This window comes from Pholcus phalangioides, unplaced genomic scaffold (genome assembly GCF_987345545.1).
Source record: "Pholcus phalangioides strain wild (caught in Gottingen) unplaced genomic scaffold, Ppha-v1.0 ptg000019l_1, whole genome shotgun sequence".
In the NCBI taxonomy this organism is placed as follows: domain Eukaryota; kingdom Metazoa; phylum Arthropoda; class Arachnida; order Araneae; family Pholcidae; genus Pholcus; species Pholcus phalangioides.
The window spans coordinates 10,225,888-10,238,721 of NW_028301612.1; the positions used below are offsets into that span (position 1 = coordinate 10,225,888).

The 12,834-nt window shown below is 36.8% G+C and overlaps 1 protein-coding gene and 1 non-coding gene across 3 annotated transcripts in view; both read right to left on the reverse strand.

The window, feature by feature from the left end:
- Positions 1 to 370: 370 nt before the first annotated feature.
- Positions 371 to 12,834, reverse strand: part of pod1 (coronin) — a 30,339-nt gene continuing 17,875 nt past the window's right edge. For both annotated transcript variants that reach the window (XM_089248070.1, XM_089248072.1), the window contains exons 17-25: positions 11,571 to 11,682; positions 11,169 to 11,395; positions 10,372 to 10,562; positions 10,145 to 10,283; positions 9,819 to 10,025; positions 4,759 to 4,894; positions 4,121 to 4,266; positions 2,799 to 2,885; positions 371 to 1,103 (exon numbers count right to left, since the gene is read on the reverse strand). In XM_089248070.1, coding sequence (XP_089104196.1) covers positions 1,065 to 1,103; positions 2,799 to 2,885; positions 4,121 to 4,266; positions 4,759 to 4,894; positions 9,819 to 10,025; positions 10,145 to 10,283; positions 10,372 to 10,562; positions 11,169 to 11,395; positions 11,571 to 11,682 — 1,284 coding nt within the window. In that variant the 3' untranslated portion in view covers positions 371 to 1,064. The remainder of the gene's footprint in view (positions 1,104 to 2,798; positions 2,886 to 4,120; positions 4,267 to 4,758; positions 4,895 to 9,818; positions 10,026 to 10,144; positions 10,284 to 10,371; positions 10,563 to 11,168; positions 11,396 to 11,570; positions 11,683 to 12,834) is intronic.
- On the reverse strand, positions 12,605 to 12,678 carry TRNAI-AAU (transfer RNA isoleucine (anticodon AAU)). The gene has a single exon. It is a non-coding gene; the product is annotated as a tRNA-Ile (tRNA).

Sequence of the window (12,834 nt, forward strand, 5' to 3'; positions counted from 1 at the left end):
TCAACCTTTTTGACTTGCAGAGCCCTTACAAGTAAAAAAATTCTATGGGGGAGCCCCGTAGGCCAATTTTTTAATTATTCATCAAAGTTAGTGATCTATTTTTATTATTTAAAAATATTTCTAATTGTTTTTTTTTTAATTTTACTGTTTTTTTTTTTTTTTAAATTTTCCTCAAGATTCCACGGAGCCCCTGGAGAGCACCAGTTGAGAACCGCTGCTCTAGAGTAAATGACTGGAGTATTGCAAAACTTATGCTGCATTTCAATATCATTTGATCTTGACAGGCATTAATGCGAGAAACATTTTTACACCATTTACACTAATCCGCAGGTGAAAGAAGAGACAAAAAACAGTACAATATCATGACAAATTTATCAGATAATGGCACATTTTATTATTTGCATTCATCGATGGCACAATGTCATTCAATTAGTGTCAATTTTTTTTTTTTTTTTTTTGGTTGAAAAAAAATGCCAGGTGATGGGACAAAAAGGAACAGCAAAAAATATATAACAAAGGGGGAAAATTATAGTAAAATTTCCTATAAAAACAATGTAAAAAAACAAAACTTCGAATTTTCACCATAAAAATACAAAAACAGAAATTCATAGATAAGACTCGTAGTCATAAATACTTTAAAACATTTGCTATACTAGCTGTGATGATCTTGGAATCAGTGTAGATTTGGTTGATACCATGTTCTTTTTGTAGGAAGTTTGACAAAAACAATTTTTCTCTAATTTGTTATGGATATATATATATATAAAATTGCAAAATTTTACAGACGAGTAACAAACTTCTGTCATGATGATGCGTCGTCGTGAATTTTAAAAAGTATAGAGGGGGAAAATGAATTGCATTGTGTCATGGCGAAGAGTCGTGCGATTCTTTAAAATAGGATGAGGGCGAAACGAACACACATTTAAGACATTTTTTGATACATTAACATAAATTTGTAAAACTAATTACTGTCGTAAAATATCACTGGATAATTTCAAATACTAAAAAAAATTGGTGTTTGGAATTCTTCTCTTAAAAGCTAAGGCACAATGGAATGTGTGTGGTCATCGATTTTGTTGAGCGTGTATTTCCTCCTCTTCATCCTAAAGTAGAGAAAAATAATGCATCAATGGATATCATTGCGGCACCAACCATGACGGCATAAAAAGATTTGTCTCATTCCACTAGTTTTTCATTTGGACTAGCATAACGAAGAATTTCAAACAATAATCCTGTTCACTATTTTTGTGGAATAGAATGCAGCTCCTCTCAGGGGGGCCTGTTCACACGAAAAACAAAACTTATGATAGAAGGTCCCTATAATGAAAAAAATATGGACGTGTTTGAAGTATGCAGTGTACACACAAACGTCAGGTTTTATGTCAGTTTGTCATAGCTACCAAGTCCAATTTTTTTTCTGAATGTTCAACTAGATATCATATACTCTCAAAAAGTCACAAAGACTCGGGAAAAGTATCCACCATAGACTCCAGAAAAGTTCTGTGTGTGTGTGTGTTGCCTATATTCTCCCCCCCCCCCAAAAAAAAAGTGAAGTCACAAATGCAACTTTAAGTGTACAATTTTTATTCACACAAGTTTCAAGGTAATGGTTTTTAATGAGTTTCGCTGCTGACTGAGTCTATTTCCATCATAGCTGTCACATCTCCCTGATTTCCATGAAATTCTTATATCTTCCAAATTTTAGCTGAGATTGCAAAATATACTCTATGTTTAAAAAAAAATTATTCCAGAGGAACTTACTCTGGAAAAAAATCAAGTCTGTTTTTTCCCTCTAAAATGTTGAGATGCATACATCATCACCATTGTATCATTTCAACAAGGAAAAAACAAAATTCAAGGAACAACCAGCATCTGTTTGACAAATCAACTGGGTGACTTTGACCATGCATCCGGTTTTCAATAAGTTTGTCCAATTTTTTTATCTTGATGACAATTTTTTGCTGCCGTGCTTTTGATTTTAGTAATGACAGGTAATTTTTCCTATTGTGGAGCGGTAATTGGCAACTTTGCACTCATGGGCAATGGCTAGCAAGGCACTCACATTTTTTTAAAGGAAAAAAAAAATCTGTTTTAAAAGGGGAAAAAAATCGAAGGATTTTGTTTCCATTTATGAAGTATCCACACTTTTCTGAAGATGGTGTCACTCTATTTTTTCATACAAAGATTTTTAATAGCTGGCTGATACAAAAATTTATTTTGGAAAGAGAAAATTCAACTGCTTTGTGGAGAATCGAACCCACATCCTTTCATGTTCCGAGTGAACACCCTAGACCACCAGGCTACAAAGGCAACACATATCTCAATCTTTCCTTGGAGCTCGTGTGCACTGAACGGGACCGTACAATTCTGCGCAAGGGCAGTTAAATTTTCTCTTTCCAAAATATATCTTCGCATCCCAGCCAGCTGTTAAAAACTTTAATATCCCCACTTTTTTTTTTTTTCAAAAGTCTCTTTTAGATTTATCTGTGCAACAGTTTTTGTATGGAATTTTTATCAGCACAAAAATCTTCCCAATACTCCAAGTTTAGCAGCTATGTCATATCAGCCAGGACATGTAATATCAATTTTGAAGTTTAGGTATGGTTTACTGTCATTTTAAATGCTGAATAAGTATGTGAGTGTACCCAGAAAAATGTCAAATCAATATGTCTAATGTGCGGGTGAATCCAAACTGGGTGACTTTGAAATGTCTTTTTTCTTAGATCACTATCCAGCTAAGTAAGGTTACAACTAGGATTTTTGTCATTTTTCATACTAAGCATAAAACTGATATTTACCCATTCCTCTGGATCAACTCCATCGAATGAATCTTGTGGAAGACCAGCTTGTTGAAACACACATTGAGCATTCATCGATTGAATAATCTGAGAAATAAGAAAAATGCCACTCAATTTCTAAAATTTTCCTCCTCCAAAATATTTATTCATTGGTTTTCCAAGAAGAAATAATAAAATGATCAACAGCAGCAAACATTCTTGATAATTCTTGCAATTTTACAGAATTTGAAGATCTAAATCATCAAATAATAAATTAGTAACAAAAATGGTAGTTCTAAAAAGAAAACTATAATTGAACTATAACAAATGTAAAGGAACTGGATGTTTGGTTGCTTATATTCCAAAGGTTTCTTATGCTTGATTTAATAAGAAAATGCAGATAACTTTAAGTTAGGAAAACTGAAAAATGCTAAAGAAAAGTTCAGTCAAAGGGGAAAAAATACAGTTACAGTGATACCTCAGTTAACAAAGATGATTAATGATAATGATCCAGAATCATGCCCATTAACCAAAATCTTCATGAGCTGAAACGTGATTTCCCATAGGTTTATATGGAAAATTGTTCAATTTGTTCCAGGTTCTGCCCAAAAATGAACAGCAGTAAGTTCCTCCAGCCTAAAATTGGATAAATGAGGATGATTTTTGTAAAAATTCAGCTCATGACGTGGTTGTTTTATATCAGTGCATGCATCCATAGGGGTCATTCAAGTATTACGTCAGCATCGAGAGGGGGAGGGGGGTTCGAAGGTTGCTTACGTCATCAACCACCCCTTTTTTGAAGATATGAAATATTCTAAGCTGCTGACAAAATTTTGCTGACGGGGGGGGGGGGGGGGGGTGTCCAAAAATAGCTGAAAATCTGCTTACGTAATACTTGAATGGCCCCATATCAATGAAAATTTTCATTAGCCGAACCCCCATTCATTGGCCAAGTCAGAAAAAACACACACACACACACACACACAAAAAAAATCTTTGTTAGCTGAAAAATTTGTAAGCCGAGGCATCACTGTATATCCATTTTGAGGTTTGGTACAGCAGTACAAAATAACTTGTATTCATGACGGACCAAAAGCTTTGTTCTGTACATCTGAAAGTTCAGTATAGTAAGGTGTGGCTGTATCACTGTGTCATAGAATAGTGGTATACCAAATATGTGCCCACAGGATCCTCAAAATATTTATTCTATGAAATTCTATTGAACGTTTAGTAATAAGGCAGAGATTTGCAATCAATGAATCATGGAATTTTGGGTTCTACAAATATAAATCATTGATATAGAGCAACTTAGAGATAGGATACATCTTGGGAATAAAAATAACCTGTTTCTCTTTTTCTTTGCTTCCATGAAGAAATGCTAAAGATCCTTCGAAGTAGCTTTCACCTTCAGATGAATTTTGTACTGGAGCTTTTTGCTCTTGTGGCTTTTTATTAGCTGTGTTTTTCACAGGGGGCGGTGCTTCTGACACTGAAAATAATAATACAGATATATAAACACTTACATAAAAATTTAGTAAACATGTACTTGAATTATTCATGTAATTTTGAATGATGAAAAGATTTCAGGAGAGGTTAATGCTTTTCAATCTAGTGTGATGTATTTTTGGTATATTAGATGCAAATGCATTGAAAGGTAATACTGCCATGTCCATTGTGGTACTTGAATTGATAGTATATCGCAGGTGGAAGACTGAGATCTCAGACATACTTTGTTTGATTGGAAGGTAAGTAGAATCCCTCCTGTGATGAGACAACAATTCATGGACCACAAACGTGCATGCTGGCATTATTTTCCAGTCACTTGGCATTGTGAAGGCAACTGAAATGACTCAAAGAATGGATGTCCAATTCTCTGTCAATGAACATAGTGCTGTTCATTGAAACAAAAAAAAATTTACAATTTATCATAATTGATGTCTTAAGATTAGAAATTTTTGAGCAGAAAGGAATCTGTATTTACATAAAGACATGTCTGATGGTCGAAGGCTAATGAATTTTGATGGCCTATTCACACCAGAAAGCCACTCATCACTTGATAAAACAGGTTCCCAAGTGGTACGTGCATCTGGAAACAAATCGTCTTGGAAAAATTCTGCCTGTGGAAAGAGAAGACACTGAAACTTTATAAAACACAAATTTTCAAATTAAAAATCAATTATGAATTTAATGAACTTCTATTGAACTTGAGAGCCCATTCTGAACTACTACTGCCCGAAAAAACACTTTGTTTGAATTAATAGATATACTACTACTCAACCATACATGCACTTCACAAACATTCCTCTGAGAAATCAGTAATGGACCAGCAGACACGTAGTAGTGATGAATACAATACTGTAATGAAAATTAGGTAAATAATCCTTATTTATCATTTATTGTTATTTTTTGCCTGTGTGAATAGCCATTATCTTATGTAGGAAAGATAATTAGCGCATTTCTCTATAAATCTTGCCAATTCTGCGACAAACTCACAGAGTTTGACGACAATGCTCTGAATCGGTGTTCCCCTAGAGAGGTCGTGGGGAGATTCTCCAAAATAAGGAAGGTCGGAATTAGTAATTTATTTTTTTCAACGTAAGTAAAAATATGTCAAAACTATAAAAAATGGCTTTACTCAACCAAGTCTTAGTTAAGAAAGTGAAACAATGATCACCTTAATCCGCCAAGCATGAATGTATCATATGGTGTGAATTTATCAAATTCCTCAAATACAACATATCAAGTTAATACTTATACAGGGTGACAAAAAGAATCATCCAATTCCAAAATCATGCATTTCTTAAAATTAAAAAATGACAGAATAAGTAATGTGTATAATAAATGAGAAATATCTACATTTTATGAACAATATCATTAACGATGGTAGTTCGTTGTTTATAAAGTTCTTTTGGTAAAGAAGTAAAATGGCATCTAGTTAGCAGGAAGTTATGCATTCTTCCGTTTTCAAGTGACAGCCAGTAATTACTGCTCAGATTTCTCTGGAGCCTACTGGAACGTTTCGTCCCTGTTACATTTGGCCCCCGGAAATTTCGCCCCTGGTGCGTTTGGCCCCTGAAAAATTCACACCTGACATTTTACCTGGCCCTGAAAGTATGAGTGATTGACTGTATGAGTGACCGTGTGAATAATCGAGTGACCGTATGAGTATGAAATGAACTGTAGGAGTGCGTTAGTGACTGTACAAATGACAGAGAGTGGCAGAATGACTCACCATGTGAGTGACCGTATCAACTAGTGTGCAATTGACTTTATGAGTGAATGACCGTATGAGTGACCACGTGACTGACCGAATGGCCGTATGAGTGAGCAAATGAATGACCACATGAGCGACCAAGTGATTAACTGTATGAGTGATCAAGTGAGTAATAGTGGGATTGACCGTGTCAGTGACAAAGGGAGGAATTGAGCGATGGAACGTTTGAGTGAATAAGTGACTGACCGAATGAGTGACCAAGTGAGTGGCTAATTAAATACTGGTGTAAGTTTCCTAGTGAATGATTGAGTGTATGAGTGGCTGACGGAATGAAAGACAGAGTGAATGCTTGAATAAATTTGCAAGTGACTGAGTGATTGAGCATATGAGTGATCAAGGGAGAGAATGAGTGATTAACCGTATGAGTGACCGAGTGACTGACCACATGAGTGACCGAGTGGTTAACTGCATGAGTGACCAAGTGAGTGACTGTATATGTGACCAGGTGAGTGACGGTACGAGTGATCAAGGGACTGACCGTGTGAGTGACCAAGGGAGTTACTGAGTGATGGAACGCATAAGTGAATGTGTGACCAAGTGAATGACTGCAAGTGACCAAAAGATTGATAAAGTGAATGACCGTATGATTGACCCAGTGAGCGACTGAGTGATTGACAAAGTGAGCAATTGAGTGATTGACAGAGTGAGCGATTGAGTGATTGGCAAAGTGTGAGGGTGGAGTTTGTCTGCAAAGATGATCCTCCTCATCCCCTCCCTTTTTATAGGTGGTTACGTAGCACTGAGTGACCAACTGACTCACACTTTAATGGATTCTAAGAATTTGGAATTTTCAGTTTAAGCATAAAATATTTTTCCCAAATTTACGACTCACACCGGTGTGGTCACTCACACTATCATTCATATATTCACTCATACGGTCAAGGTAGGCAAAATGACAGGGGGTCAATTTCCGATTCACTTGATTACTCACTGAGTAACTCATATGATCAGGGCAGGTGAAATGTCCGGGGATAAATTTTCAATTCACTCGATTACTCATGTATTCATTCACTTGGTCACTCATGCGATCAGGGGAAGCAAAATGTCACGAGTAAATGTCCAACTCACTTGATCACTCATGTGGTCACTCACTTGGTCACTTGTACCATCATTCATATGTTCACGCATACAGTCATACGTACGATAAGGGCTGGCGAAATATCAGAGATAAATTTCCGACTTACTTGATTACTTACTGAGTCACTCATATGGTCACTCACTGAGTCACTCATATGGTCACTGATATGGTCAGGGCAAAATTCCCGGTGTGAAATTTCCGGGGGCTAAATGTACCGGGGTGAGATGTCAGGGGCAAAATTTCCGGGGGCCAAATGTACTGGGGACGAAACGTGCCAGGGACGAGATGTCGGAGGCGAAATATCGGGGGCAAAGGTTCCGTGAACCATTACACACATGGGTGGACCGACATAAATTAAGATAGTGGCACCTCTCTCAAACCGGGCATCACTGATTTGAGGCTGTCATGTGTACCCAGTTAGTACTGGTAGGCTTTGCAGCATCAAATTTACTATTTTCTCTTATACGTGTAGGAATGGGTCTGGTCTACATCAAACTGATTATTATTGATTACGAAAATTCAAACCAAAATAAACAGACGTTCTGAAAGCACTTTTCAGGATAGCATATCCATTAGGTCGAGATTACACTATAAAAGTTTGATAAAATCCCTTTTATAAAACTTGAAAAATCCAACCATTAAAGCTCATAGGTTACATTCAAGCATATGCAACCAATAATCTTATTAGTTGAATTTTTGAAATTTTATAAAAGAACTTTTAGAAAACTTTTATAGTGTAATCCCGGCCTTAGCAAAAAAAAAATAGGGACACATGGTCACCTTATGTAGGAGGGTCGCTGATAAAAACTGTTGTCAAAAGGAGGAGGGGGGTCGCGCTTCAAAACTACTGCTCTAACTGATGTTTTCGCAATAGAGAAATTTAGAAAAAATAGGAAAGAATGAGATCTCATGCAAAACTTCTAGAGTTTTCTTTCCAGCTGCTAAAGCAGGCGTACAAGGTTTTAATAACTAGCTGTCGCAAAGATGAATTTTTGGAAAGAGAGAAAATTCAATTGCCTTTGCAGGGAATCGAACCCTTTTTGAACCCGTCCTTTCACTTTCCGGGTGAACACCCCAGACCATTATACTACAAAGGCAACGAATCTCGCAATCTTTCCTTGGAGCTCGTGTATACTGAAAGGGACCGTACATGGACGGCTGGACCTGACTCAGGCCAAGCTCGTAGGAGAGTGGTCTCATCCTTTCATAAAGCAGGCATATTCAACCTGTTGCTCGTACGCACCACAGTGCTTCCTGAAGCACACAGAGTGTTTGATGCTCATGTCTGAATTCATGCTTACAAGTATTTGATTAATGTCTCAACTGAACATCTCGCACAAATTGCATTTAAGAATTAAAATTACCTCTTTTCATGCATACGTATGTCAAACTTACAAAACACCATAAGGGTGCTCTCTTTTTATGCAGGGTACAGGCAGTGCTCACGACTGGGAAAAGGTTGAAAACCTCTGTGATAAAGAGAAACATGAAGTAGTTGCGACAGGAGACATACGATTGAGAAGCCGTCTGTAAGGGACTCCCTGTTTAGTTTGTATAATTGAATCTCTGCTTGTGAATAGGGGTAAATAGCTATTCTAAATAAATCTGTGACATCCTGCAAATTGTTTCATCTTTTACTCATTTCAAGGACTTTGAGACAGAAATTATCCAGAACAATATAATAGCCATGGGCTTGCTTAATGAGTAGATAATCAGCCACACTCAAATTAAATTACCATCAGGTCCAAAATCACCACAGACTTATCACAGTGAAACCTCCTGTAACGGCCACCTCCGAACAACGGCCACATTCTGTTGGAACCAAACGGATCCCATAGACTTAACATTACAAGAAACCTCCAAACAACAGTCACTTCGGACATGGATTCGAGAAAAAAAAATATGCATATCGTGATGATAAAAAATAACTTCCAGGCTGATTTTTAAGCAAGTTTTCCAGCTCCCTGAACCTTTATGGGTGGGGGGGGGGGGGATTATGTATGCTTTTCTTTTCTTCCGTTCCAAACAAAATGCTTACTGCAAAAACGTATAGTCATAATAATTCTGGTAATCAGTCTAAGTGATGTTGGCTGTTTGGTGAATTTTCTTTTTTCCCTTGCCCAAATGGTACATTTCTCTGTGATTTGGCACATCAATTTTTGCTATTTTGTGGGAAGAAAACAGAGGCAACATATTGGGAAGACTCTTTGGCAGGGCTTGACAAATCCTGTGCGCCAGGTCAACTAGAAAATTGATATTGGCGTCAAAATTTTCTACACCCGATTTCTAAACTGGAGTCCAATGATGACACTAAATTTTCTGATTTCATTGCAGTGTCTTTTGACATAAAAAAGGGCCATTAAGTACAGGAACAGTAAAAAAAAATTATCTAGGACTGTTTTTCATGAGGGAAACTAATGCTTGGCTCTCAGAGAATTCCGCTGGTGCATAAATATATTTTTTGATTCATCAAACCCTGTTCTTTCGGAATCTTTTCTTTTTCCTGCCAAATTAGGGTTTCTCAATCACGGTCAAAATCTTTGAGACATAAGAACTTTTTGAGAGTCTGGGAGATGGAGTAGAAATTAGAGGATCATCCCAGAAAATCCGGAATTTTCCTGTTAATTTTCCAATGTTACCTTGAGAGTTACAAAATGATAAAGTAAAATATAAGGAAATTGAAATATACCCGAAGCCTAGGAACATAAAATGATAAAGTCTCAATGGTAGACGTGGTGAGACGAAGTGCTCTGGCAAATTCGACTTCCCTGACATTGCACACAAATTTTGGCAGAAAAGACAGTGCTTGATGAGGTCCACTGCACTTGTAATGAGATAGCGGATGGAAAAAGGGACTGTCTGTGGCAACTTCAAAGGCATATACTGTGGAATCACCCTGTAAAAAAGACGATAAGACATTCAGTCAGAGAAAAAGTAAATGGAAATAATTAATATACTTGAAAGTATTTCCTAAATAAATTTTTTCTTAAACATATATTCTGAATGGTTTGATACCTTGCCGGTCAGGAAAAGAGTAGAGCTGCCTTCATCATAAAAAGGAATGAGGGTTGAAGGACAGACATCTAAACCAAAGCTTCCAATTGGATCTTGTATGTCTTGGCAATCATATAAATATACTTGACGTTCAGATACCCTAGGAAATTTATTAAAAAAATATTTAGCTAGAAAAGTGAAAAATTAAAATTTTTGAGAGCGACATTCAAACTCAAGATGCTACTCACTTGCTGAAACCTGAAATAACAAAATGAGTCCCACCCAGAACCCATGTCACTCTTGCTCCTCTGATACCTTCAGGACCATTTCCTAGTTTGATTGGACTTGTACCTGCTCTGGGATCATAAATTCGAACTTTCAGATCTTTACAGACGCTAACGAGATATTTGCCATCTGGGCTCCAGGCTAAAGCGAGAACCTAAAAGCAGTAATGACTTGATTCAACTATGCTTGGTCAGAATCATTCAACATGCAAATTTTCACTGCATAAAGAAATTATAAGTACTTTATACAGTTATCAAGGCTCTATGGTTGTAAAACGCAAGTATAATGCAAATTATAAATACTTTCTAAGGTTGTCAAGGCTCTATGGTTGTAAAACGCACGTAAGGTCTCTAATTTTTAATGCACAATCTATATATATATAATTTATTGTCTATCTGTGTGTGTGTGCTCTCTATACAAATCTACAATTTTAGACCGACTGACACCAAATTTTACATATATAGCAAACAGGACCCGACTTGAATGATGGGCTACTTTAAAAAGCTCATCAGAGCTGGGCGAATTCCCAAAATGGGCAAAAAAACTGTCGGGCAACAGTGGTTTTTGGACTTGACAATGATTTTCGGAAATTTTTATTTTGGTTGCCATGGTTCCTAAACAATGTGTTTAAGACATGTTTATTCCTTTATAATGGGTTTGTCACTTTTTAATTCTCTCATTAATTGAAGAAAACCTGAGCAGAACCAAGAATTATAGCTAGTCACTAATAAAAAGGTCTTGATACAAAACATGTGTTCACCTGATCAGTATGACCCTCCAGGCAATACATCTCTTTCAGTGTAACCAGATTCCAGATTCGTATCAGATAGTCACTTCCGGCACTACAGAGCACGTCCTTAGCACAGGAATGAAACTTGACAATGTTCACTCTGTCACTACCCGTTCTAAAAACTGAATGGGGTTCAGACAGTTTCTGATCAATTTGTTCAGGAATGTTCCAAATCTGAATATCACCAGTATCGCAAGCTTCATAAAAAAAATATAGATATTAAAATACTGTGATTAATTATACGTGAAAACCATATGAACGCAATTATTTTGATTGCTCTGAATTCTGATTTTTTTTTCTTTTAATTCAGCAATTTCAAAAATGTCTCGATATTTAATAATTGAAAGGAAAGTCAAATTCAATTTTCTTTACCAGTCACAAGCCTGTAGCTATCAAATGGATCCCATGTAAAATCCATACATTTTGTTCCACACAAAACACCAGGTACATCTGCAAGGGATGGTGCTCGGCCAGTTGTACCAATCTTCATTTTTTTTATGAAAAAGTAACACATACTATTTACATAAAAGTAGATTTTCTTTCATATCATTCACAACATAAATAGCATAACTATCCCAGATCAGTTTTGGCATGCTTGGGGTGGCCAACCCACTGCACACCATGGTATTAAAATTTTCATGCAGCTTTCTTCAACAATTAGAATTAATCTTTCTCTCATTATGGTCGTTTATTTCTTTTATAGCCTTGCAGGCTAGCAAACTTGTGTGTTTGTGTGACAGGTGTCCCTCACTTTATGTGATTAATTGGATCCGTACAATTGTCCGTAAGATGAATTCGCATAAAGCAGGGTTGGTAAAAAAAACAAAAAAAATCGAGTTTTAAATAGTATTAACAATAGAATTAAACAATAAAATTTCTGAAAAAATTCAAACTTCTAATAATTAATTAAAATAAATGTATATTAATGTACAAATACAAATAAATACAAATACAACGCCACAACAGGCAAATTGCCCAACGAGGTGGCCGACTTAAGAACATCATGGATCCCCGAGCCCCTACCTACTACTGCTACACCACACATGCACCCCCCCCCCCGCGAAACCCCCCCCAACGAATCGGTACATGCGGGAATGTGCGTGCACGTGTAGTGCAACCTGACGTAAAGTTTGTTTCTGTGTAATGCTTGTTATGTGTAGTGTTGTCATCTGCCCCCAGTTTTACTAACTATGAGTGAAGTGTTATGGTTGAATGATTTACCGTTGTAGGACTGTTGCTCTCTGTGGCGAGACTTTTTAACGGGGAGATCGGCTCGCATTTGCGCCTTGAAGTTGGGAACCACAGAAAACCAACTTCAGCCGACCACCACTGTGGGGTTCGAACCCGGATCCTCGCATCACGAGTCCGGCACTATAACCACTCGACCACCACAGCGGCAAAATAAGTGGCCCGTGGGGGGATCGAACCCACGACCTTCGCGTTATTAGCACGACGCTCTAACCGACTGAGCTAACGGGCTGTAATTAACACTATTTCCATATTAATTAATCATTAAATATTTCTTACATTTTAACAAAAAACCCACTTTTGCAATTTAATTATTTTTTGCTTAACTCAATGGATTACTTTGTATTTGAAAATTCTTTTGATGTTGTTATTAATCATATAATATATA